General features: G+C 39.3%; 1 protein-coding gene across 10 annotated transcripts in view; it reads left to right on the forward strand.

Annotated features, from left to right (window-relative positions):
* Positions 1-27,302, forward strand: part of ARHGEF10 (Rho guanine nucleotide exchange factor 10) — a 116,412-nt gene that overhangs the window by 57,483 nt on the left and 31,627 nt on the right. For 6 of the 10 annotated variants that reach the window (XM_075086928.1, XM_075086920.1, XM_075086919.1 and 3 more), the window contains 7 exons: positions 1,391-1,536; positions 4,501-4,676; positions 19,921-20,036; positions 21,703-21,830; positions 22,316-22,416; positions 23,618-23,754; positions 27,210-27,296. In XM_075086928.1, the coding sequence (XP_074943029.1) occupies positions 1,391-1,536; positions 4,501-4,676; positions 19,921-20,036; positions 21,703-21,830; positions 22,316-22,416; positions 23,618-23,754; positions 27,210-27,296 (891 nt within the window). The remainder of the gene's footprint in view (positions 1-1,390; positions 1,537-4,500; positions 4,677-19,920; positions 20,037-21,702; positions 21,831-22,315; positions 22,417-23,617; positions 23,755-27,209; positions 27,297-27,302) is intronic. The other 4 variants (XM_075086922.1, XM_075086924.1, XM_075086926.1 and 1 more) reach the window with 1 other exon arrangement.

Consider the following 27,302-nt stretch of genomic DNA (forward strand, 5'->3'; position numbering starts at 1 on the left):
CCCCAGCCTATTTAATTCATGTATTCAGATCATTCAATAGAAAAGTCATTGAAGAACTGTAGAAGATATTCAGCAGGAAGAAAGGAACAATCTTCAGTTGAGTTTGTCAGTAGCTGTCAGTACTGTGGATACATGTAGGCTTGTCTTATTTGCATCATACATGTTTCCTCCTTTCCCATGAGGTAGGGCACAAATACTTCAATTATTGCTTTCATGAAGTTACAGATGATTACACTGGACTCATTCTGGGATAGAGTAATGGGGACATGCTGAAGGAGTGCAAAGGGTATTTTTGTTTGTGATGCATAAAAACATAGTTTTCGGGAAAGATAGTAGTCAACCAGAACACACTTGTTTTGGGCCATTTATAAAAAATGGGCTACTGAATTTATTGTCATACTGGAACAGTATTTCCATTCTAAGTGCATTAGAAGATGGGTTCAGACACTTTACTTTCTAGTTTTCATACTCCAGCTTCTTGAAGCAGCTACTAATCATCTACAAATGGTTAAAGGAGTTCAAGTCATAGATTGTACATTTTGAGAGGTGGTACAGGTTTCCTTTTGTTAGTCTAGATAAACTGTAAAATCTTGTATGTTCTGCACTGGGGGGGACAAATTGTGCTATACCTGGATAGTTGCTCCAAATTATGTAGCACCCTGTGTGCCTTGTGGCTTAATAGTTTTGGAACAATGCCAGGCAGGGTGGAACAGGTGGTAAAGGAGGTGGATGGGTAGGAAATGGGTGAGTTAGAGACAATTTTGTTCTTTTGATCACTAAGGAGGTATATTTGACCTATGAGGAATCACTTCATGCTTGCACACAGTGTTGATCCTCAGCCCTTCAAGGCAGAAGGGCAGGAGCAATTTACATGCCATACATCTTTTGTACATGTTATCTTCCTGACAGCCTGTGGAAGGCTGCCAGCTGCACTCCTCGGCCAGCTCTCTGAGCCCAGGTGGGCAGAGCAGGCGCAGGAGTGCTCTTCCTCCTCCACCTTGACTTCTCCCTTTGGGATGGTCGGGACCATGCGTAGCACTTAAATGGGCTGTGAAAGAAGGGATGAGGGAAGAAAACAACAGAAATTGTGGAATCTATGCCTTTTTTTTTTTTTAAATCTGGGTGACCTTTATCAGTGTGGAAGACTTTCAGAGCAATTATGTTCCATATTAAGACCGAAAACCCCTGCAGGCCACATTGCTGGCAGCAGAAGTTACTGCTTTTCTCTAAATGAAAGGCAAATCAGTAAAGGGACTTAATTCACTTGGCAAATCCACCTGCAAATACTTGTACTAGGATGGCAAGTGATAACCCATAGTATTTTATTTTTTGCACCGCATGTTAGATGTACCATGTATAATATATGTTGTTAATTGTTTTTAAAATCTAGCTACTGAGTAGTGGAAACAGATACCTCATACGGACTGATGATATGGTTGAGACAGTTTACAATGATAAAGGAGAAATTATCAAAACCAAAGAACGACGACTTTTCATGTTAAATGATGTGCTGATGTGTGCAACAGTAAATATTCGGTAAGACTTGATTCATTTTTAAAATGATCATTCAAGCTTCAGCTGGAATAAGTTACACACTGAAAACTTTTTTGGTTTTACTATGGCTAATGATTTGTAGCAGTAGTCAAAATAAATGGATAACTAGCTTTCTTACAGTACTCTACATTGCCTGCTGGTGTTTGGAAGTTCTAGAGTAAATTTGTAAGAAAATTAAATCAGTTGGAGATTACAGATAGAAATGCTCTTCAGTGTCTACTTATTTCTGTGTGTTAGTCTTTAGTAGAGTGCAGGCATGCCAGGGTAGGATTTTTTTCCTAAATTCATACTGTCACACACACAAATCTGTAACTTGACACGAGCTGCGAATTAAAAAAAAATACAAAGCTAATGCATGTAGCCAGAAAAAAACTGGAACTCACTAACAAAGTTCCAGCTGGGGAAGGAGTTTTTATCTCTGATACCAAACATTGAAGGATTAAAGCTGACGTGCTTTGAAGAAAGCATTTTTTTCATAGTGCCTTCTGTGTTTTAGTTGGCTGCAATTATTACTGTTACTACATCTCTGAGTATGCCAAGGTCACACTTGTATTCAAATGGTGCTTGTAACATAATTGCTTGATGTGATGGTATGTTCAGACAGAGAAAATGTGCACCATTAAAATCTTCCAAGAACTTCCAAGTCTTAAGCATAATATCAGTTGATATCTTAGTTCATTACTGAAGTATGAATACAGTACGTATTTCTGCAATTGTGTGAATGCATGGTCTCATGTTAGTGAGAAGTACCATGTAATAACTGCACTTTAGAAAATGCACAAGCTTGTGTCCAGTTATTGTAGAAATTATGACTTTTTACTCCTTTACAATTTATTCATTTCTATAGTAACACCTGGATATTTTCTTAGGATTGTTTGGGGCAAAATTGTGTTTAACTGTTTTATCTTTTGTATGATGTTATTGTCTTGGATTTTTTTGTAATTGTCGCTGAAGTGGGAACTGTGCAGTCTTTGTTTTCCATGTGAAAAGTTCATGATTATGCCAAGTCTCTGGGTTCCTTATTAAGTCAACAGTTCTGGTTATCAGTAGCATCACTGTTGTTACCCTGGACGTTAACTGGTTCTAAGCAACCTCCTTTGGAATGGTAATTGGGCATGCATGTGTCGTGGGGGTATGCTAACTCTGAAAAAGTTCAGTTGTGGTTTTCTCTAGCTGTTGAGGTTTGCTTTCCAACCTGCTTATTTATGTAACAGTGGGGTTTTAGAATAGTTTAATGTACTTCTAGCTTTATTCACCAGCAAGAAAAGGGTTTGTCAGTTCCTCAGGGTGTTCAGTTGCAGGTGGGTCCACCTGCAAGCTGTGTGTGTGGATTCAGGATTCCTTCATTAATTCATGGTCTGCTCTTAGATTTTTAGTGCAGAAAGGACTACCTTTGTCATGCAAAATATAGTTATGGACTGAAGGAAATCAACTGCCAAATTTCATGACACCTCTACCCAGTCCAAAATTTTTGGTTCAAAATAAGTGTGCGCTATAGAATGTACCCCTTGCCTGTTGGACTTATGTAGGATGAGCTTTATTTCTCATCATTTTAGCTGTACAGAAGTTAGGCATCTTACCTAAGCTAGGTTTCTGTTACAGCAGTGGCTTTCAAGGTGCATGCCTGCAGATTTACCCTGGAACAGTAGACTTCTTCAGAAACTTGACACTTAGCTGTCCAGTATGTATCAGCTTATTTTGCTTAACTGCCTTTGTCCAACCTTTACAGAAAAAGTAGTCAGGCATTCCAGGAACCTGGAGAACATTGGTTCCAGACCAATTTTATATAGCTGTCAAAAGAAATGTACTCTGTAGAAATACATGACCCTCAGAAAGTCCTTCTTCACATGTAGTCTAGATGACCTTCTCTAACTAGAGACCTAACTTTTAAGTAGCAGGATTTGGATGGGGTGGATGCTATCCCTAGTGACTGAACAGCTGTGTCCTGACTTGTCTTGTTTTATTTCTTCTGAACTAGATCGAGAGTTTATAAATATTTACTTAAGCTGTAGCACTTGCGGTTTTTGTTCATACTGCCTCTTGAACGAAACCAAAGTATGGCTGTGTTCTGAATAGGTAGCTGAGTAGCGGAATGTCAGTGTTAAGATACTGTTCACGATAAATATACTTTGCTGATTTCTCCCAAGAATTTAACTTCTCTATTTCATCATGTTTTCTGTGAAGTAAACCTGGTTTGTTCACTTTAACATCTCTTCTGTCCTTTATAATAAGTGTTTGTTATATGTGCTTGAATGTGAATAAGGAAATGAAGGACACAAAGGAGAAGGAGTATTAATGCCATTTCTATTCCAAGTGAGCTTCCTCAGCATGCTGTTTCCTCTGAAACGCCTGTTGTGATACACACTTCCTTTAGCAACAGAGGCTCACGTGGGATTGCTCTCGGAAGCCACAGCAATTGCAAAGGTCTGCAGTAAAGAACATCCTGGGCTGTGGGGCTCAGGAGAAATGTTAGCTTATGAGCCCTTGGGAGGTTATGTTGCACAGTACCAGTCATTCACAGGTCCCATCATCCATGTAGTGTAGCAGTTACTTCTTTTTATCACTGTTTCAAGTACTGTCCTGAAAGACAGCACAATCCAAAAGAATTTGGAAAAGATGGAGCCACAGTATCACCCCAAGCACTTGCATAAGGATGTCAAAATCCATGTTAATCTTAAAAGATGGTCATTTATGTTTTGTTATAGAAATGTAGGGACTGTTGTTGGCAGTCCTAAGCTGTTTGTAAACAAGATTATCTGCACCTGCATAGCTGCTCTTTGCACTCACAGGAAAGGTTAGTCACAAAAGTCAGCCTGATGCATGTATTTGTTTAAAGTTGTGCATGATACTCAGACTGACAAGCAGCAAATTTTAGAAGCTAAAATAATAAATAGGATGCCATGAAACATAATTGCTTATCACAGCAATAATTTGTGCACCTTTCAGCTCTTCCTACGAAAGTAGTGGCACCATGACAACTGGTCAGAGGTATTTATTGAAGTGGAGCGTACCGCTGGGACAAGTGGAAGTCATAGAGTATGGCAGCAGCGAGGGCCAAGGAGACAACTGCAGGTTTCCACCCCAACACTCTGCTGAAAATGTCATCATTAACTCTAAGCCAAGTAAGTGACAGGAGTTACTGACTTTTACAGACTTTTTTTGTTAAAATCCATATTTGAATTTCAATGGACTACTGAAAACAAAGGAAGCATTTTGTGCATGAAAACTCCTGTAACATGAACAGGAATATAACCTCTTTCTTTGGAAACTGAGAATCCATAAAGGGGTAGCCAGTTTCCTGCCTTGCAACATGAATTGCTTGTATGTGTCCTGGTTTAGTTTTATGCATGAATGCATAAAGAGTTTTAAAGCATGAATGTGTGTGGGCATGCACAAAGGTGGTTTTGGTGTGGTGTGCCAGCTGTCCCATGGTAGCTGGTCGTGCATATGTTCTTTATACCATAGTTAAAGCAATGAAGTTTCTCTCAAGAAAAATGACCAGCCTCCTCATTGCTGTGGAATAAGTCTGGACACGAGTGGTTACTGCAGGGTAGAATTTACTTCTCTCAAGCCCATAGTATCTCACCCTTCAAGCAGAGTAACAAGCACTTCAGGAGAAAAACCTTCCATTTTCATTTTAATTAATATTTTTGAAACAATATGCAAATAGGTAATTTCCTTCTAGCCTCCTTCCAAAACTGACCTCGAGCTCTGAAGTTTGCAAGTTCTTTCTGTGCTTGTTAATCCCTCCTACAGGCCTGCCAGCTACCCTCAAGAGGTGTATGAATTTCAAGAGTTTACTTTAGCCTTTCATATCTAATGAGTTAATATTATAACCTGTATTTTGCCTAAATATTGTATTTTTAAGTGTATTTAATATCTAGATTGTGCTCCCTATTAACAGACTGTAATTTACATTGGTTTCAGTGCTAGCTCTGGGCATTATTTCACACTACATTTACTTAATATTGCACCCTTGGCCACAAGAATTTTACCGCATTTTTGCTGTAAGGAGACATAAACATTATACTTCAGAATGGCCTGAGGTGCAGCTGCAGCATTTAATACTCCCCATATTCTCCATGATGGTTATTGTCAGGTCTTCTTGCTCCTCCCTTTGTAAATAGCCACAGAAGATTTTGTAGGTACTTATGTCTTGATTTCCATGATGACTTCATTCTTGTAACTCCTTTTAAGCATTAATGGGCTACTTAGACAATGAGATTAAAGCTCTTACATTATCATTTACCAGATGCTCTATGCATGACCCCGAGCAGAGTGTATATAAGGGAGCGTATTACTTAGAATTGGGGGTCCCTCTCATAGGTGAATGTCAGAGGAACTGCTTGTTGAATATTCCTACTGCGTCTTGGTGCAGCAGCTTCACAGCCAATTAGACCAAATCCTTGCCTGACAGCAAGATCACATGGGGAAGTGGAACATGAAGGGAGAAAGAAAAACCCTCACCCAAACAGTCCTTTAGAACCTACTGAACCTCTTGGCTTTGAGATGTCTCAGTTTCATGATGTGTGGTGACAGTATCACAAAAAATGAAATTACCTTGTACGTCATTTGTAGTCTCAACCTTCAGGTTAAATGGTCCTCAGCGGGTAAAAGATGAGCTGAACTAATTGTTCTCTTGGTAGGCTCTGATTTGTTGTATTAATTCACTCTTTTCCTAATAAAAGGGATCAAATACAAAAATCAAAAAGAATATGAAGGATACTGGTTATACAAATGAATAAATCTTTCCTCAGCTTTAATCAAATATTTCTGCCAAGTGATCCAACTAAACTGAATATAATCAGTCATGAAAGAGGAAGAACGTAGACTTGCTATTTGCATATACTGCTGTGTCTGCATTAGCTGTTACTCTGAATGCAGACTTGTCCAAATTGGCCTTCACAGACAAGTCTGAATATACACCTAATTGTGTTATTCTTTAGAGTTGTCCCTTTAGTTCTGGTCTTCTTGGCTGCTAAAGATTACAGAAGCTCAGAAAGTAGAGCCTTCCTGCAAAAGAAAAGGACTGGTAAGACTTTATGTAATAGTTCACTGCTGTGTGTTTATTTACATCCACCAAGATCCTGCATTTTATAGTTGACGGTGACACAATCTTTTTCATGGTAGTATCGCATCGTTGCTGAGACTATTTGGTATTTACTACAAACTACAAAGCACTACCAGCAAAATATTGTTCTCTGCCTGAAAGTGCATGACTTTGCAGTCATCATAAAGTTATGTTATGTTTCTCTCTGTTTTCAAAGAGTACCAAGGAACTGCTGTGGTGAAATCCCAGTGGCCTCACAGAATGTGTTTTTAATAACATCTAATGATCAAGAACAATTTGGGATGCTGCAGGCAAAATCCTGGTTCCATAACATAGAACCATGTCTCAGACCTTATTTTCAGCTCGCATTTTGAGTTTGTGGGAACTGGAGAGATACAGAATAATGATGATTCTGTGTAAAAGTATCAAGTAGCAGGGGGGGTTACCTCATCCATTTCTGGAGAACTGAGAAAAGTTGGTTTGTATCTGCAGCACACCACGTTAAGTACTTGACCCCTGTAAGGTTGATATTCTTACATTACTGTTGTGATTAGCAAGGAATCTTGACAGATTCTGTTTGTGTCCTTGTGAGGATTACTGGTTAGTAGTTACATTCCTCTAATTATGGCACACTTTTCTGCGCCAAATCCTTTTTACGAGAAGGTAACTGTTGTAAGTGTATCTCGCTATTTATTATTGGCTAAATGCAGTTGGTGCTTTCGGCTTTCTACAATGCTGCAGGAAAGGACTGTCTAGTTCAAAGATGCAAACTTTACTTCAGGTGATACCGAGAAATTAATAGCTGAATTTCAATTCATCTCGTACAGTAGGCTGTAATATGCAACTGCTGAAAGGTTGAAAAGTTTTATGAGTACGTATAAATCAAGGGCATGCTTTAGTACCGTTGTAAGATGGAAAGCAAGGGCTGTGTGGGCTTGGTTTTCAGTTGGCAAAATTATCAGTTTGCAGTTTTCTACCTGGTTCTGCATTGCATACCAGTCTTTTCTCTCTGAATTCTAGAGGAGAACACACTCAGGGGTTGTTAAGTTCATGTTTTTAAGCCCTTTGTGTTTTGGCAGGAGAAACTGTGTGGCCTGAGGGTGTAGGCAGGAAAGCAGGAAAGTTTTCCTAGAGTCTCTTCTGCTATGCTGCTCCTGTCCTTGGTGTGCTTTTGCCTTATTCCTGTTGTTCTCCCCTGGCACCAGGAGTAGGCTATGAGTTCCTTTAGTTATGAACACGGGGAAGGATTGAAATCTCAGCTGTTTGGCAGAGTCCTTTATTTGTATGGTTCTAATACTGTTTCCTAGCGGAGTGCAATTATAATTTGTGTTTGCTTCCTGTAACAATATTTAAAGCGTAAAACATTTCTCATTCTCAGTCTTCAATAAAAAATAGCATGTTTATCAGATTGCATTTCTCTGAGCAAATCAGGCAGGGTCCTGTTTCATGTATTGAAGTTAGTCTTGCTTGAAAATCTGCGAGTATGAGTCTCTGGCATCCCAACTGAATGGTTCCTGCGCAAGCAGTTGTCTTAACTCTGTGTGCCAAAGAGGCTCGATGTGTTATTTTTCTTCTGTGGAAACATTTGCAGAAAGATGGAAGATAAAGTTCTTTCCTAGTAAATCCACATACTGTTTCTGGTAGGCTATTGCTGTTCTCCTCTCCTTCCCAATTGGTCCATGTGCAGAAGCACAGACACGTTCATAGTACTGAAAAGTTGAATTAATATAGGAAAAGAGGAGTATTTTTGTCATAAACAGGAAGTTGTATATTCTTAGTTTTGGTTTACTTGTGCTGGAAGAATTGTGTTGTCTAATGGAGTTCAGTAAGAGGTATTTCAACATGTTTTAGGTGGTTATGGGAGCATTTGACTTGTTTTTATGATAAGAAATGAAAACTACTATAATGGTAGAGGAGGTTGCTAAATGGAAGAAACAAGAACTGTGATTCAAGACCTGAAAAGAACTCAGCACAGGTATTATGTAATATGGACATGACCCTAGGTTATAAATGGTTGAAGAGCTCAAAAAGAGACACTTCCTTTAATTACCTGTCTTCCTTATGTAAAGTAGTGAATCCTGTTCTTCCATGTGATTGTGTTGGTACATGCATTGATTTCACCTCCTCTGTTTGTATGCTACTGAAAGTAATGGATTCAGTGTTCACGTCTGGGTTATTGGCTTGGTTTGGTTTTCCTGTCTTTTTCTCTTTTCCTTTTTTCCAAGGTAGCTGTAGGTAACCTATTTATTATGGATCTGCGGAAATGGACATCAAGTTTAGAGGGCTCCTGAATTTTAATATTTGCTCCATCATGGGTTTACTTGTATGTCATGAGTCTTGTTACTTCTGTACCTCAGTTTCCCCATGTATAAGATACACTGTGCTCTGGGTGGGAGCCCTAAACGCTCAAAGAATCTCAGACATCTAATGTGTCCAAAGGGAGTCTAATGGAAGCCACAGATCACTTAAACATGCCCACAGGTAAAGCGGTATCTTTGATAATCATGTTATCTCATAGAGGAATTGAAAGAGTAATCAGTGACTATTCAAGCACTAGGTTATCACTAACTATATTTTTTGTGAATTTTTTGTCTTTATTTGTTATTTTAGGTGCTATAAACATCTAAAGCAATTAATGCATTTGTTCCTATGTTATCTATTTTGTTAATATACGCTGCTTCATCCTGAATGATCTTCAGTAGTTGAAGGGATTTATCTGCTGTCTATTTCACATTTCACAGCTATGGTGAGCTGTGAAAGTTCTTCACTTTGATTTTATTTAAGAGGACCAGACTACAGAGGCTCTGAAGAAGCAAAAGGAGAGAGCTAAGCATCCTGTCATTTCTAGGTGGGAAACCAGTGCCTGTCAGCAGTGTTCTGCTGCTGATGATGTTGATTAGGAACCCTACACAGCATAGCCTATTACTTAAGCAAAGATCCATTTAATTTGAGCCATATGGCTAAAGGCTGAAAGAGAAAATGAGCAAGACCCATCTGTACTATATATCATGCAGTGATGAGTGTAGGAGATAACAGTAAAATGAAAAACAGGTTATCACGTTTATGTCTATGGCTATAGTGTTACTTTTTTGTTTCACAAGTTTACAGTTCATAACTGAGATCAAACCTCAGCACTGCTAAACCATGGCTTCTCTCCTTTCCTGGTCAGGCTTCCAGGGATACATTTGTGCTCCCCTTCCACTCACCCATGGTTTTGATTTCTGTGGGTTTTGTTTATTGTCAACTGTAGTAGTGACAACACTGAAGTGTGGGCATTATTTCTGTCTTCTGAGTTTCCTTCTGCTTGATGCAGTCACTTTGTGCAGGTCTCTGAGTGTTGCCAGGGAAACAGGTAGGGATGTTTGGGCTACAGTGTGCATTAGTGTTTCTGTCAATGTCTCACTCCATGGAAGCACAGCTCTTAAAAACCAGGCAGAGTGCTGCTGTGATAGCTATTGCCATTAAAGCTGGGTTTTTTTCTCTCTTTTGTCTAATGAGAAATACAGAATTGAGGAAGGAAGAAAAGAAGTCAGCTTTATCATCACTTTAAGGCTGGACAATGGTAATACAATGTCCAGAGTAAGCAAGGCTAAATATTTAAGTGGCCTATCAACTCTAGCACTGGTGATAAGGTTTTAAAACGGATGATGTGGCATGAATTGCTAGGTGAACTTTCATCGCTGTGAAATATGTATAGAGTAATAATGTAAATCTTCATTTTAAAACTATTGAAAATAGTACTGTACACTAAAGGAGATGTAATATGGTCATAAATGTAAACTAGCATTGATATACACAAACGAAGACCAGAGGCTTTAAATTAATCTAATTCGAAATAGCCTGTTCAGCTGAGCAAACTGGGTGACATTAAATAGTTCACTTGTTAAGCAGATGTATGTTTCTAGCTGGTGGATTAGGCATAGAATAAATTACGTGTTACATGTTTGTCTCACCCATTTAGGATGAGATTCTTCTCTTTGCCTTTTGTATTCTTTATAGTGGTTTCAGGGCTTGATGTTCACCTCCTATAAACCTTTTTCTGTGTTGCTGGGGTCTCATCCAGTTCTTGACACAGAGCAGTAAAATGAGTAGAAACCTAGCTATAGGCAAGTGAGTGTGAAAGAGGAAGGTAAGCTCCTCGCAGTACAATTTCCACATGAGTTGTTATAGAGGGTCTGGTGGAAACTCCAGTGTAAGCCGCTGGCAGCTTGGCCGGTTTACAGTCACCTGCAGACCTGTCTTGAGATCTCTGCAGTACTTTTATCATTTAAATGCCTTCACACATGTACTTTCACTGCCTGTTTATGTCAGTCTTTATCTTCTCACATCCAGTTCCTCTCTCGCCCTTCGTGCCCATGCAGGCACACCCCACAGGTTCTGTGGAGGCCAGGGGCTTCCAGGTCCCTGCTGCCCTCAGCCTTCCCCCTCAGGACCTGTGAGAGGAAAGGGCCATGGTACCTTTTATTTCACTTTAAAGTCTCTTTGCTTCCAGGATTTTCCTTCCTTGTCGGAAGAGCCAGGAACTGGAGTTTCTCTGATACATCAGCCTGGGAACACACCTGGCTGTTGTCCCTGCCAGTGTGATGTTGATGAACCAGGCTGTGGGGTGCACACGTGTCAGCATATCAGGGCTCCAGTGTTCCTCCCTTGTGTTCCCTACTGCTTCCGCTTCTTTCCTCATCTCTGGCTCAGCACAGCTGCTTCTGTCAGCAGGAAAAATATTTATGGCATTTTATGTCTGAAATTCCCTGTGCAGTCAGGATTAGCTAGAGTTTAATATAATCCTGAAGCCATGCCCTCATTGTATGAGCTACTTCTCACCCTCTCAAAAGGCTTTGCGTTTCCTTGGTGTTCGTTTGTAATTCTACACACAAATGGTATAGCACTATGAAGTTAATACCTTACTGAGTACTTACAGTTGCAAGCTGTTGATTTTATCTTTGTATTGCTCAGGCTGTGTGAATAAGCAGTTTTGTGGTTGGACTGTAGTTCTTGTGCAACTTGTTTCTTTGGTGTTCAGATCTGATATGATGAGTTTATAGCGAGACAGGCCTCAGCATTCAGGTAATTACCAGTTGAGAGCAAGGTATTAACAGCTGACAGGGAGGTGAAGCATGTTAAAAATACTTTGTCAGAATTGAGACTTGGGAGGTTTGTTTCCCAGCTCTGCTCTATGTGGCATGTGGTACTTCATTTTTTGTGATTAGGACTTGCAGAACATCCCTATCTTGCATGACAGTGAGAATAAATACATTAAAGAGTTTTAGAGGCTCAGATTATCAGATTCAGTAATTAAGATCATAAAGATTAACTTTAGGTGCTTACATCATTAAAGTATTATTAGAGTGAATAATGTCATTTCACGTTTATGATAATGCCCTTCATGTTGGTTGATGATTATGATCCATCCTGACTATATTGGTAATTAGGCTTGCTTACCCCATGTTGGAATTAAATAGTTTGTGTTCTAGTAGTCTCAGGGGTTTATTGCTTATCACCTAATACTATGTACGCGTTCATGCTGCTCCTTTCTGCACCAGGATACTGAACTTAATTTAGGGTTGTGCTGTGAAGCTACGTGTGAGTAGCTGCTCAGCTTTCCATTGATGGCTGCCAACTGAGCTCTTGTTTTCTGAGATCATTCCTGACTTCCCATTTGCTTAAATTTCCAAACCTGGAGACTGATACCGTTCTCTGAACATTTGTGTAGTTTGGACCTGAGAGTATGATGTGATCTCAGGTGAGCTACAATTGAGCTACTGTGGCTCAGATTTTTGGGGAGCATGTGGCTGTGGAGATGATGAGTTGGATTTGGCATGAAAGAACAAACGGGTAAGGCAGAAAGTCTGCTTTTCTCTTATGAACTTTAAACTGACCTGTGGGCTTATTTGGGTCTTAAACCAGATTTTTGGATTCACGAGACTTTTTATTTTACTGACATTCCAATTGACTATTAAAGTGCTCTCATAGAGGACAAATGAGAAAACACAACCAACCCACATGCTTCTCTGCGGTGCCTATGGAAACAGGAGCAGTGCGAGCGAGCTAGTAAAAAGACACAAATAGGAGGAGGGTGGTGCTGGGGGACCTGTCAGGGGCTTTGCTTACATAACACAATGTGCAGGAAGCTTTTAGTTCAGCATCTAAAAGCAAAATCTCATCTGCTTTGTCTCTGGCTTTAATGCTTATACAGAATTTCCAGGCAGAAGGTATCAGAGGTATGGAGGCACCTCCCTTGTGTATAGTTGGTACTTAGATTTGTCAAGTTCTGTGTAAGAGAAGGTGTCAGTGCAGCAGGGGATCCTCATCACTGGCCTTCCAGTGAGAGCTGGGTGTTCTGGTACAAAGGTTTTTGTAAAGGAAAAAGGAATAATACTTAACAATGGGCATCAGTATCAACTGCTAAATGAATGACAGTGTTCCTGGTATTCCCAATATTCATAGTCTTTTTGCCAGCTCTGTTTATCTGTTGCTGAAATAGATGGCTTGTGTATGAAAATGTCATGTAAAGGTTGTCTTTTCTACGTGCACTGAGAAAATTACTTCCACTAGACCTCCTTAGGGAGAATGTTAACCTGTTTAGTTTAAACTATGCTGATGTAGCAGTAATATATTTAAAACTACTTAAGTACAGTCAGAACTGTTCAATTGTTTTGATTTAAATGTGACTTTGATTGTCCTGGAAATGTTTCACTTGATTTTTTTTTTTTTTTTTTAATCAAGTAACAATAGGCTGACAGCATCCCACTGCTCAGTTTAAGATGCCCACCCTTAGGAAGCACAAGAATGGAGAGTGTTTGAGACACAGTGTTATGCCTGAATTAAGATAATTTCCTAATCTCTGAAGATCTCGAGAATTAATTTAAAGAAGGGAAACCAGAAGCCATTAATGAAGGCCCACAATTCAATTACTGCAATTGAGGAATTCTTCCGCTATACTTGGTACCGGATCCTGCTCCTATGGGTACACTCATACACAACACACAGAGGACAAATGTCTTAGAGCTGCCCTGGGGAAGAGATCTTGTCAAACAGAGGAAAAAAGTCTCATAAAATCTGTCCGGTTTATTGTGAACTGATCAAGAATTCATCTGGTATGATGCTTTCCTTTCCAAAACACTGTACAAGCTCCTTGGGTTCAAATGTAGACTTAAATGTTGTGGAAGGGACCTGTTTTTTCATTATTTGTTCCGAGTGTGTAATTCTATATAAGTACCAGTTTGTTATGCCTTCCTCAGACACAGCAACTTGAAAAGTTACCTCCCACATATATAACTTCTCCCTTCATCCCAGGTGATTTTTATGCTCAAGATGAGGATTGAATCTTTTCCAAATCTCTTCCCTTCATAACATTTGATGTTTCAGTATGCTGCCTGGATGCACACAGATGGCTCAGTGGGAGGAAGCAATACGAACGCATTCAGCCTCAAAGACCAGATTGCAAATGGCAAGTCAAATTTGGGATCTACCAGCCTTTCGGAGTAGTCTTCAGATGTGGCATGTTCTTCAAGCATATCATTAATTTTGTGTTACCCCTCAGTAATGCTGGAACTATAGTAAGAAAAATAGCCTTTCTTGGTTTTGGTTGTGGTTTTCACGTGTGAGCGTTTGTGAGCTTCGATTTCTTGTAACACCTACTCTGACTTCAGGGCTCTGTGTCTCTCAGAAGTAAAGTAATCTTTCTAAGCACCTTGAATTTCCATGACACATCAGTTCTCACTTCATGTCAATATGGCTTTTTTCAAAGCAATTTACAGTGATGTATTGTGGTTTTGAACCATGTGGGGAAAAGGTTGTTACTATAATCATAGTCAAGGCAGATCTTGTCAAGATTAGTTACTTTGCAGTAAAAGAGATACCCAGGAGTGTATCTATTAACAGTCTTTGGCTTTAACATGATAATTTAACAATACAGAAATGTTTGCAAAAATAGTTGCAATATTGACAGTATATTGAATGAGGCTTTTATTTTAGTTGCATTTGGATCTGTAATACTGTAATACTATTACATGAAAAAATCCTCCTAACTGGGAATAAATGGGCATTTAGTATGGGAAGGGACCACTGACCTTACCCAGGAATAGATGTTTAGATTATGGGTGACTGCATTTACTCCAGGCATTGCAATATTTTCCTTTTCCCCTTTAGTAGCATAAATCTGTGATAAATTAGTAACTCACACGTGAGAATCAGAACACACAGCAAAAGCTAGTGGAAAATGTGTACAAGGAGCAAATCACCACAGTAAATAAATACGTCCCTTAGTAATTCTTCGAAAGAAAGAACGAGGTGTCAGCAGTTCCGGATTATAGTATCCAGTATGCTTGTGGTGCCCATGAGAATTGAAATTTTAGATGAACTGCATAGACAGCGATCCCAAGGGAGCTGCTTCTCTGCCAGCGCCCATTAAAGCAGCTGCCTCCGTGCTGGCTGTGCAGGGGAAGAGCTGCAGCTGCTGGCTGTGCACCCTAGCAAAGCAGCCTGCTGCCAGAGGTGGGAATTCTCCCCCTCTGCCCACACCAAAGCACAGACACTTGCATGTGGTGTGTATTTATGCACAACCTTCCAATTCCTACTTTTGCCTGAGCCAAGTTAAACTGAGTATAACCACACCCAGGGAGTTTCCTGCAGGCTTTGAAAATGCCTGGATGTAAATAGGCTAAAATTGCTTCTGTTTCAATTCAGAAGAATTACTACAAACCAGGCAAAACTGGTGAATTTAAAGCTGTGGCACTGAGTGTAACACTGGGAAACCAGCAGGTAAAATCAGTGTTAGTATTATACACAGATATATCTCAGCTAAGGAGCAGTTGTCATAAAAAGCAGAATCTTCCCATCCCAATTTTACGTAGCAGCAAAAATCAATTTAAACTTTAACCTCCTTTCCTCCCTCTAAAGCAAGTGGCAGTTTTGTTTTCTTTTTTAACCTTGAATCTATTTCATAATGAAGCTGAGCAAGGAATTAGGTATTTTGCATGAATTACTGGTTGTTAGCAGTAAACTTGCCTGTTGCAGGGAGGCACAAATTCCTCTGGTAAAATCTTAGCAACAAAGGCGTTGATGAAAAAAATTCCTGCTAACTTACATGTGGCCAAGATTTCACCCCTGATCTGTAGGTGGAATGCAAAAAGCGTTGCCTCCAAACCCACATGTGAGGTTATCGGTTACAGCACGCTGCACTCTCTCTTGCCCGGGCACACCGTCCTCTGTAAGATGTGGGATGTGTAAAGCTGGGGAGAACCTTCTCTAAACTCATGGAGGGTTTTTTTTTTTCCACATTGGAAAAATAAGTTGGTTTGGAGCTTGATAATTAGCAAGAGTGGCTTAGAAATGGAAGGAAACGGCTTTATAATTTGCAAAACATTTCAAAGTACAAACAGAAGCCAACCATGTATCTGTTTTGGAGTGAAGCCAAGAGTTTTTCAGTGCTTTCTGTGGAAAAAAGAAAGAGTGAACACCCACCCCAAAATAGCCAGCAGTCAAATGGTCAGGGAACACATGTGGGCTGAAGCAGCCAGTTTTTGGCTGTGGTCTGAGAAATGCATCTGATGAAGAGACTAGTGTGTCGCCCCCACCTCCTTCACCCAGGAAAAACCCTCCGTCAGACAATTCTAAGCCAGATCAACTGGTAGTCAACATTTTGTTAACCACCGAGAAGCTAATCCTGTTTTTTTAGAGACATTGTGGGTAAGCTTTACAGGATGTAGCGCAGAGATTAAGTTGTGAAGTCGTCATCCAGACGCAAACCAAGTGGTCAGTTCTTAGAGAACTCTCTTCTCATTATTGCTGATCTCCGAAGCCCTGTTATTTTCCTCTGTTCCAGTTTGTGCCCCACTAAGGACCTCCATGAAAGAATGATACTAGCCATGGCAATGGATCTAGTCCTTGATTAACTATTAAAATGTTTTCTTAAGAGGGCTGTTTGTCTTTTCTAGAACATCAGAGGATGGAAGCAGGCTCTCTAATTATTTATTGATTTGCTTTTTGGCTTCCTTTCCTGTGCTAAGAATGCGGTCTTTAATGAATGAGGCTAAAATGACTTCTGTTTGGCTTTTCTGTGTGACATAATTTCAAATGTCAGGTTAGTTTATTTGCTTTGACACTCTTATTGCATCCTTTTTATCCTGACTTATTAAAAGCTTATAAAATATGCATGGCGCAGACAAAAGAGACTCAGGTGACAATTACTGAATGAAATTCAAGATTTATGCCTTATTTCCAAGGCTGGAACAAGGATATTTGTTAAGAGCATTTGAAGCTCCAGAAAGAGAATTGTAGAGGACAGCTCTTTTCAGGCATGGTGGATGTATATACCGCACAGGGCATGTCCATCTGTGCAAGTAGTTAAAGCTTTATGGCTTCAGTTGGACCATGGCATAAAGTCCTGCAGCAACTAAGAGTTGCCTGAATGCTTGCTGTTCTGTGTGGCAGGTTAGTGTCTGTTCTCCAACTTGCTTTCAATAATAAAATAAAATGTCTGGTAACTCTGTACTTTATGAAGCTGCAAAGAGTGATCCTGGCTTTTAAAAATTTAAAAAAAATGAAATCCACTCAAGTGAAAATATCCATCCTATACAAGGGAATTATCACAAACGTTCAGCTTTTCACAGCCTGGGGGTAATTAATTTTCTCTTGGTTCAAACCCACAAGGATAAATTTCAAAAATATTTGTAGTATATTTTTCAGTGCAGCAGTTTGATTTGTTTAGTAGTAGAGTTTATAAAAAACAGGTAAGTGAATTGCCAGAAACTGCCAATTACTTCTAATCAGTCTAAATTTTCTTTTGCAGGAGTTATTTTTTTGTTACAGAAATTTGGGACAAGACTGATTTCATTTGTGTCTTTTACAGTGCAAGAACACATTATCATGGCTTTTGACTAGATTTCACCAGACTTCTATTAACACTGACCCATCCCTTTTGTTGCAAGTAGCCCCATCAAAATCAACAATTTGATGTGTCTAGGAACTAGTGATTCTGGTGCTTAACAAACTGCAATTATCGTAGATGTTAGTAAGAAAAAAGGTGTAAGGTAACAGAAGAGGGATTCAAGGAGAGAAGCATTTACAACTTACAGATGTTGATTTTTCAAGTATTTGGATTGAAGAAAGTGAAAATGCAGCTTAAGGGAAGCATGTAGTCTGCAGTTCCAGAAAAGTGTGTGGGGTTTGGGTTTTTTTTCGAACAAATCTGCAAGCGTACGCTACTAACCATAATCTCAAAACTTTTCCACTTAGGTCTACTTTGCAGTCATTTCTTTTCATTGTGTACAATAAATATAACTATCTTTTCTTACAGACTGATTTGGTTTTAAGGGTAAGAAAGGCTAGATTGTTCTTTTAATTAACATTCAGAACAGGCAAAGAAGGGTGGATGAAAGTTGCATCTATTCTCTGGCTGGGTAAGTAGTAGTAAGTGCCGTCATTCCCCTGCTAAGTGCTGAAGGGCAATGCACAGAAATCCCTTCACTGATTCAATTTACCAGAAGATTTAAAGGCAAGAGGATAATTCAAAATTTTATGGGAACGTGTAATATCTCAGGCTTATGTTGTATTTTTCTGTGGTGAAATGGAGAATTCAGAGATAAAGTAACCCTTAACATTTTCCTTGAGCCTTGAATTTTTATACACTTCAGGGTTTAAGGCAGGCAGACTCCTAGCTTAATACAGTGAATTGCATTAAACAAAAACATCCAGTGATGGTCTCAATCTGTATGATGCCTCCAAATAGGAAAAAGTCTTTAGAAAATACGGTCATTTTGATACATAACTGAGAATATACTAATGATTTAAGGAGTGTCTCCTGTGTTGTATTTTTCATGTTTATTCTGGCTTATGCTATTTTGATAGCTTTGTGTTTAGTTTGCTGCATTTAGATTTATACACCAGTCCCTGTAGCAGACTGAGGGAACGGAGGTGCTAGCAGTGTCTCAGCTGGCAGCTGGGCTGTGTCCAGCACCGAACTGCCCTGGCGGCCAGGCCAGGTGGCACGGCTCGTGCTGTGCTCCTGATCTGCCTGCAGAGCGGATAGCCAGCATTATATTTAGATCACGGTCTTGCCAACAGAGGGTTGAAATCCTTTTGCTCCAGGGCAGTTTGCTGCCCATGGACTAGCTTCCAAAGTTGCAGTACGGGTGAAGGGTCTGTAGTTTGGATACTACGCTGTGTGAGCTAAATAATCTGCAGGGGTTTCCTGGAAAGATAATCCAGCCCAGTTCCTGTCATTCAGCCAAAGGGAAACATGCTGACTCTGTATGAGTTGGGGTGGGGTGTTTTAGGGGAGAGGGAGAGTGTTGTTTCCACAAGAATTACATAGCCATTCCGCTCCTAACTTAATGCCTAGGAGGCAGCATGTATTAGCAGGGTTCTCTGCAGGCTTTGTGCGTTTAAAATAGACATCTTAGCCTTCTAATCAGAGAGTTTTTCTGAGTAAGTGTTACCTCATAAACATACGTACTTATTGATGGTTAGGGCAAAATATTTCTGCTGCTGCTAAGATTTGTTGCTGATCTCAGTGCAGACCCTTTTTTTACTTAACCATGAGTGCAATAAAATTTCAAATGCTTCGGCGAAATTGCAGGCTCATGTTAAGAGGTAGGATGTGGATAAATCATCCAGAACTGTCTTGCAATTGATTAAACAAATTGCAAGTTTTAAACCACCATAGTGAATGCTACAAATGAATTTTTTGGCTTCATCATGTGACCAAAAGCAACCTTCAGGAAGAATGTTTAAACTAAGGTGTAACAGCGAGTCTGCTGCTTGGTGCAAAGCAAAACTTCCATGTCAGCGAGAGATTATGGGGCCAGTGAAGCTGTGATATTTGTCACAGTTCTAGTGCGTGCTTCTTAAAACTATAGATACTGCTCTCTGTCATACTGGTGAACAAACTTGGATCTTAATTGTAACAATAAAAGGCAATGATAAGGTGAGCTGAAAGTAAATGCCTATGATAACACCTGTACATGCAAAGCTAATATGTGATAACAAACTGCTACTACCTGTAATTTCCTGGGATGCATTTCACAATTACCTGTCTGCGGGGACATTAAAAACGCCTGGAGCAGCAAAGTGCAATATCAATGATATATGTATAAATGAACCACTCTGACTTTCAGAAGTAACAACGACCTAGCTGCACATCGGTGCGTTAGTTGTTTTTGCAATCTAAAGAAAGCGTCACCGTTTTTCATAAGCTTAATTTTCATAGTGTTAAGAAATAGCGATATATGTTAATATTATCTTTGCCATGCTTTCCTCCTTCAACTGAGAATTTCATCTTTTTATTATATATAACCTTATGTTTTTATTCATTTTAGACAAGCTCTATATGGGACCAGGGCAACTGTACCATGATCTGCAGAACCTTTTACATGACTTGAATGTAGTTGGTCAAATTAGTCAATTAATAGGCAGCCTTAAAGGAAACTATCAGGTAATAAACAAAGCTGGATTTATTTTTCAAATATGTTCCCATTGCAAAGTAGCATAGTTGCCTTTCCCTAGGATCTGTGCAAGACATTCTTTTATTCTCTCTGTAAAGGGTGTAATGATTTTTACTTCTAGTAATTCATTTACTGTTAACTGTATAGTGTTATAAGTAGATTACAGCTGTCTCTCTAATCTTGTTTTTCGTTATTGTTTTTAAGTGTAGGTGGGTACTACAAGTGTCTGCATTTGCTCAGTAGCTGATAAGCTTAGATGGAAACAATTACATTTTGATCTTGAGAAATTGGATTCTTGCAGTTAGACAAGGTAGTAGGAGGATGATGGTTGTTTGGAGGAAGCTCTTTTGATGCCCTTTCAAGCTCATAATCCTGGCTTTTGGGTGGAGCTGTACCTAAAACTGAGAGCAAATCATAAAAATATGAAAGGATTTTCGGAAGAACTTTGAAAGTAATTTGCTTTGGCTTTCTTCACTTCCTTTTTATTTAGCTTATATTCTGGCAAACAGATACAGTACTTTAACACCGAATTTCAGAAGGAGTTCTCCACAGTCTTAAGAGTTTAAAAAATTGCTTTTTTGCCTTTTGTTTTATATGCTTTACATATGCTTAGGTACAGTTTTTAACTCCTAAACACAGCCATAGGCTGTAAATATATATGTGTATACAAAAGCTGAGTGTCTCTTGTGATATCTTGCCTTCGGTGTCAAGGGTATTAAATAAAACATAATGTTTTGTGAAAATACATACTGTGAAGAAAGTTTATGGAAGCAGTAATTTTTGACAAAATTTCACAAGTATTTGAAGGTGAATTTCAGCTCTGTTATTGGGAATATGTATAGCACAGGTGCCACAGGACATTCACCCATTAACATGTACAAAAGCTTTCTGCCTGTACTGCCATTTGGAGCCAACTATGATCTGAAAACTTAAAATTCAGTCTGTGTCCAGGTAGAGATGTGTAAGATAATTAGAACAGTTCAGGTGAGGAACGAGGTCAGCTTCTCTATTTTTGAAAACTACTTCAATTTTCATAAAAATCTGACTGTGGAAAATTAGTGTACTTTTGTGTAAGAATGCTCATTACTAATGATGCTTTAAGTGTCACTCAGGTGTGCTTTTACCCTCGGTGACCGAACACCCAAGCTTAGAGAGGGTTAATCGTTTCAGCATCCTACTTGAACAGAGTCCAGCCACACAGAGAGCTTTCATGGTGGCTTTCTAAACATTTTGGCTCAAAGATTTGAACAAAAACATATTGGCAGTATGATTTGTAGGCATTTTAATGAGATCTTCTTTAGAAACAAAATCTGCGGGCTCAGTATAACTGCTCGTTGAAATGAAGTAAAAGGGTTGTGCATACACCTGATGCGAATTCACATTCCTGAATCTGACGGATGCTTGGGAATGTCATTTGTGTATCATCAAACTCTGAGCAATGAGAGATTAAATCATTAGATAAAATATGTTAGCAAATTTTTTACAGATATTTTTGAAATGTGTTTACCTATATGGCTAAATTATCCATGATTAAAATGTGGACTAAATAGGCCCAGGTGCCAGGATTTGTTTGTTATATGCAGAGATCACCTTAGTTAGCCTGTTGGAAATAGGCCAGTAGGCTGGCGTTGAATCATAGCTTTTTTAATTTTTCAGAATTTAAACCAATCTGTAGCCCATGACTGGACCTCAGGTTTACAAAAACTGATTTTGAAAAAAGAAGATGAAATCAGAGCGGCAGATCGCTGTAGAATTCAGCTGCAACTCCCAGGAAAACAGGACAAGTCAGTAGTAATCTTGATTACAAAACTTTCTAAATGGGCTTATATATTAGGCGTAGATGTACCAAGGAAGATTTGGGAATCTGTAGCTCGCCCCCCTCTTCTGTCTCCGCAGTTAGCCTCTGACTTCTGCTCTTGTGCCACAATGCTAGCAGCTTGCATGTACCAGGGCCGCAGTGTAGTTTTTCTCCCATTCCTCAGTCCTGCATTTCAGGCTGAAGAAGCAAGAGAGGAACCGTGGCAGTGACAGCTAATAGGGAGCAGCCACTGTTATATTCCTTCACCAGGGAGGGTGTTCTTCTCATAGCATCTCATGTAAAGTGTAAGAAGACGGGAGTATGGCATATCATAGCCTGCATGCTTTTATCGGAGCTGTGTCTTTGTCTAAGTATTAGAAAATAATGGAATTTCATCTCACTCAACATTTCTAGCCTTGACTGTTTCTCATACTCAGTGCATTTAGCGTGGCTCTTCTTTGTGTCTTGCAGGTCTGGGCGGCCCACTTTCTTTACAGCCGTGTTCAATACATTTACCCCTGCCATCAAACAGTCTTGGATCAACAATTTACAAATGGCTAAACTGGCCCTTGGTAATTCTTAGTTACTTAAATTTCCGATCAAGTTAAGGTAGTTCTCAACGTATAGTGTAATTTTTTTTTTTAATTTTTTTTGGTGAAAATCTATCTGCAGGTGTTAACATTGCAGTATAGTAAATAGTAGTGATTGTGTATCACTGCAACGTAATGATGTTATAGGTAGGATGGGGGTTTTATTATGAAGGGGTATAATTTCTGCAGTATTTTAATGAAGTCTGTGATACTCATTAGTAGTTGTTATATCTAAGTCAACAAGAATGAGATACACTACAGGACAGACAGCTGAGGAAGTTATTCCATTATAAACTTATTTCTTCAGATCTTATGAACTTTTTAAACTTTGAACTTCAGGTTCAGATTTCTTGGTTTTAGCTCAGAATGATTTTAGCTAGAAAATCAGTAAAGCTGTTGGGTTCATTTGTTTAGCTCTCTGAGCATGAAGTACACTTATGGGTATTGTTGTAATATAATGCAATATTTCTGTAGTTGGATATGTAAAACTGGAGGTTTTTTGGGGGGAGGTTTTTTTTAATATAAATCGGTAGCCTTCACTGAAGGGGTTATCACAAACAAACCTAATCTAAGTGGGAACAATAAAGAATGTGCTGTCCTATGACATTATGAGTCTCCTGTGTTTGCGCAGGGGTTATCGGTTTCCAAAGGTACCTGGGATTTTGAATGCCTAAGTTGAGAAACATTAAGGATATGCACTTGCTATAGAGTAAGTTTCACCAGCACATCCTCAAAATGCAGTACTTTTATGGTATCTCACTGAAGGCAGGCAAAATAATAAAACAGGAGGAGGATCCTTATAATGACAATAAGTAGTAGTTGGTCGTGATGTCACCTATACAGGCAGAGAAATGCTATTTGCGAAACCGATTTCCTAGAGCCTGAGGAGAGGTTTGTGCCTTTTCATCTTTTAATAACCTACTGACAAGATCATTAAGAGAACACCCTTAACATTTTGCTAGCGTAAGGTGTTCTTTTTTGGCGTTATCAATATGTATGTAATCTTCCATACTGAATTTTTGCTCATAGTTTTACATTGTCTTTTATGCATATATGCCATAAGAACAGCCTGATCAGTGTTAACCAGCCCTAACAGAGTTTTTTTCTATTCCTTTATAGAAGTGTAAGTGATTATTCAGTGAAAGTACTGTGGGATGTTTGTTGTTTGTTCTTTCCATTACAGCGGAGGATAACCTGTTAGGTTGGTTCTGTGTGGAAGATGATGGGAATCAAATCAAAAAGGAGAAACATCCTCTCCTTGTTAGACACATGCCAGTGATGATGGCCAAGCAACAGGAGTTTAAGGTGCGCAAAATTTTTGTATGAGTTTACAATTGCTTTTTTGTGATATAACTGCTAAAGAATACCATATTGTAAATACATTTATTATTTCACATCTATTAGTTCTCTTGAGTTATTACCTTGGTGTAAGACCAGTATCAATGGAAGGTCCAGAGGGTCATAGGAATGCAAAATACTGCAATCTTTGAGGCACTAAGGAACATAGTGTTTACTTTTATGTAGTTGGGCATTCATGTTCAGTTGTAGGCTCATCACTCAGTGAAAAGAGAACTGTCTGGAATTTTGAATTGGTCGTGAGGCTTCCAATTGTTTGAGGCTCCAAAGTAATGTGCAGCTTACAAAGTGCAGGAGTCTGATCACCATGATAGCTGCCCTGTACTGGTGTAACTGTGTTTAATCCTCCTCAAAATTCTGATTTTTGTTAGTACACAGACAGCAATAGTTTTAAAATAATTTTTTAAATTCAGTTTTGTGGGGTCTTGCGTAAAATGTAGTTCTGTTCTGAACAATGGTACAGAAGTAGTCTTAGTGTTTCATTTCCTAAAGTAATGTCAGTTTGAAGTCCTGTTGACCACTGGCTTTAATGATGACAGTAAGTACAGCATGTCCACACCAACAGATGGAAGGGAAAGGTGCTGGATACTGTTTTCTCCTGTGCTTCAACAGGATTTCTTATTGACCATCAGTCAGTTACACTTGTGCAAAAACACTAATGGAAATAAAATTGTATATGTATGGCCAGAATCCCAATGTTAAATTAACATCATGGCATGGGTACTGCTTAAAGCAGTAAGTCTGCAGACCCTCGTTGCTAGGACAGCCTACCACAGGAGGGAAGTTCAGCTGGCAGCTTCACTTCAGGTCTGAGTACACAAGCCTGGATGTTGGAGAAAAATACTTGCTAGCTGGAAATGCATTTGAAATGTGTAACAGTGTTAAATCAAGCCATTCCTGTGATACTGGTTTTCGGAGCAGAGCTGCAGTTTACAGCAGCCAAAGTCTACTGAAAGTTTCCAGTCTCACATACAACCATCGTAATTTTTGACTTATTTAACAGGTTTTTCTGTACTGAATACTTTATAAAGTCACCACTGGTGAAATAACCAAGCTAATTTAATTTTTTGCAGAAACTTAAAATATTTCTATTTCCTTGGAGCCTGTGTGTTTCTAAGCCCTGTAGGTCCATGCCAGGAGCCGCAAAGGCCCAGGCTCAACTCTTGTAATCAAGTTACAACAGGATCTGCTTGTTCTGGAAGGAAGGGAAGGTCTGTTGCCCGTACAGCTGGGTGATGGTCTTTGCCTTGGTCACCTCAGGAAATTAGTGTGTGGCAATATTTGTCTGAGCTCTGGGTCAACTGACAGTTTTGCAGCTCCTGAAGGTAACATGGGTGTGAGCCCAGCTGTCATGCCTCATGCTCCTAAGTCCTCAGTATTACTGGAAAAGATGATCTAAGTATCATTGGTGGGTTTCCTGCAACCTCAGCTGCAGTTTGGGCACCAGGCCACAGCTTGGTGTGGAGAGAGACCCTTTGCTTGGCTAATCCTGCTTGTTATCTCTCTCCATGCTGCTCAGGCTGCCTGGTGGTGCAGGGAGCATGTAACAACATCTTCCATCAGAGCAAGTTTACTCCCCAGGCAAAGTAGTTCTGTCAAGACTGAGAGCTAAACTGTGGAAAAACATCATCGGTTTTCACTAAGATGCAAAGTAACACAGAGGTGTAACAAGCAGCCCAAGAAATATCCAGCATGCAGGCTGTCTTCTCTTTTGCTAGTGATGTATTTAGCTGTCGCAGCTACTGTAAATCACCACTATGAGTCGATAGCTTCAGCAGGTGTTAAATGAGACAATGAGATATGATAAGACTGGCAGGGATAGCTCTTTTTTTTCCTTTTTCTCATCTATTGGTTTCCATCTTTTATCCTTATCGTAAATTGCTTTGGTGAATGCATAGTGTTGTTTTTACTACTGCTAATCTCTCAGTGATGCCTGCTGACTTCAGGGAGGTTTGTGAAGTTCTTTGCGCTTGTGAAAATTAAGTCAACTGGGAATTTAGAACTCTAACTTATGCCTGCTTGTTTCCTTTTTTCTTTTTTTTAATTATTCACTGCTGGGAGGTGATGTTTCCAGGTTATGGTAAAGTTGGCTAAGTTAATACTAACCAAATTGTCTCTGGTACTGCAATGACATTGATGTCTGAGACAAGAACATTAGTGTGAATTACAGAGAATCTTGTCTAAAAATTTAGTATCACACCTCATCAGAAACCTTTTTATTCTCTAGATGGTTATGAATTGCTTGTATATATTTTAAAGTGTTTATATAAGCTTTAGGGAGCTCTGCCATGGATATTAGGGAAAATAGAAATCCACGACTGCTCATAAAAATGCCTGTTTTCAGAGCCTGGGTGCTTGAATGTTTTTCAGAGTTGGAATGGACTTAAATACGGATCTTGAATGGTGTAGTTTTCAGGTTTTTCTTACATGGCCTGCATTATAAAATCATGAGTATTGTTATTAATTTACTGACAGTAAACCTGATGACATGAAGTTGAGAGGAGTAGGGGTATTATGGATTATAGTATTGGCATTCAAAATGAGTAAAGCACCTGGAGAAATAATTTGGGGGTGGGGGGACCACACAAAACAAAAAAAAAACCGAGGGATGACAGTCTGTAGGACAGACACGTGGTTATGCTCAGGCAGAAATACAGAGCTTCACAAGCACAGATTGAGGAGGTAGTTGAGTAGAAGGTCTGCAAAAGTAATTTTTAATAGACCAACAAGCTAAGGATTGGTTAAGAATGTAATACTGTTACAAGGAGCAAATAATCAATAGGATGTGTACAAACAAGCTTCAGAAGGGCTAATCATGATGTGCTGCTGACAGCTCTGCTAGAATAGCGTGTTCAGGTGAGAAAGTTCTGCACTCTCAGATATATGAAGCTGATATATCTGCTGGAGAGTTGCCAGCTTGAAAAGTGATAATCAAGAATTTAAAAAGAATAAAATTTTTTTTATTATTATTTTAAAATTTAATTAAGTGATAATGTTCATTTAGCCTAATGAAGAAGAGGCTCAGGCAGGGTCATGACATATATCAGCCTTATGTAAAAGGACACTGCAGAAGTACCTGGTGGCTGAGATGAGAAGTAACAGATTGACGATTACAGCAAGGATTACGTTGGGTTGGGTATTTGGAAAAACTTAATAAAGGTCATGAAGCATTTCAGCAGGTCAGCTAGAGAATTTGTAGTCTTTGGCTTTTAATGTCTGTAAGAGTAGGTAAGGAATGTGCCTGGATCAACACACGTGCAGCTGACCCTGCCCATGGGAAGGTGGACAGACTAATCTGACTTCTTGCCTTCTGTGATTCTTTGATATCCGTAAATGCTTTAGTTAATTACAGACTAAATTAGGCAGAAACAGGCATATCTTTTTAATGTGGTAACTGCTCTCTTCTCCTTTGTTTGAAGGTTGAATGCGCTGCTTATAATCCTGAACCGTACCTCTCTGGAGAAACAGAGTCAGATTCCTGTGCCATGGAACATGGTTTTCTTTGGGTAAGC

Source organism: Phalacrocorax aristotelis, chromosome 3, assembly GCF_949628215.1.
Source record: "Phalacrocorax aristotelis chromosome 3, bGulAri2.1, whole genome shotgun sequence".
Taxonomy (NCBI): domain Eukaryota; kingdom Metazoa; phylum Chordata; class Aves; order Suliformes; family Phalacrocoracidae; genus Phalacrocorax; species Phalacrocorax aristotelis.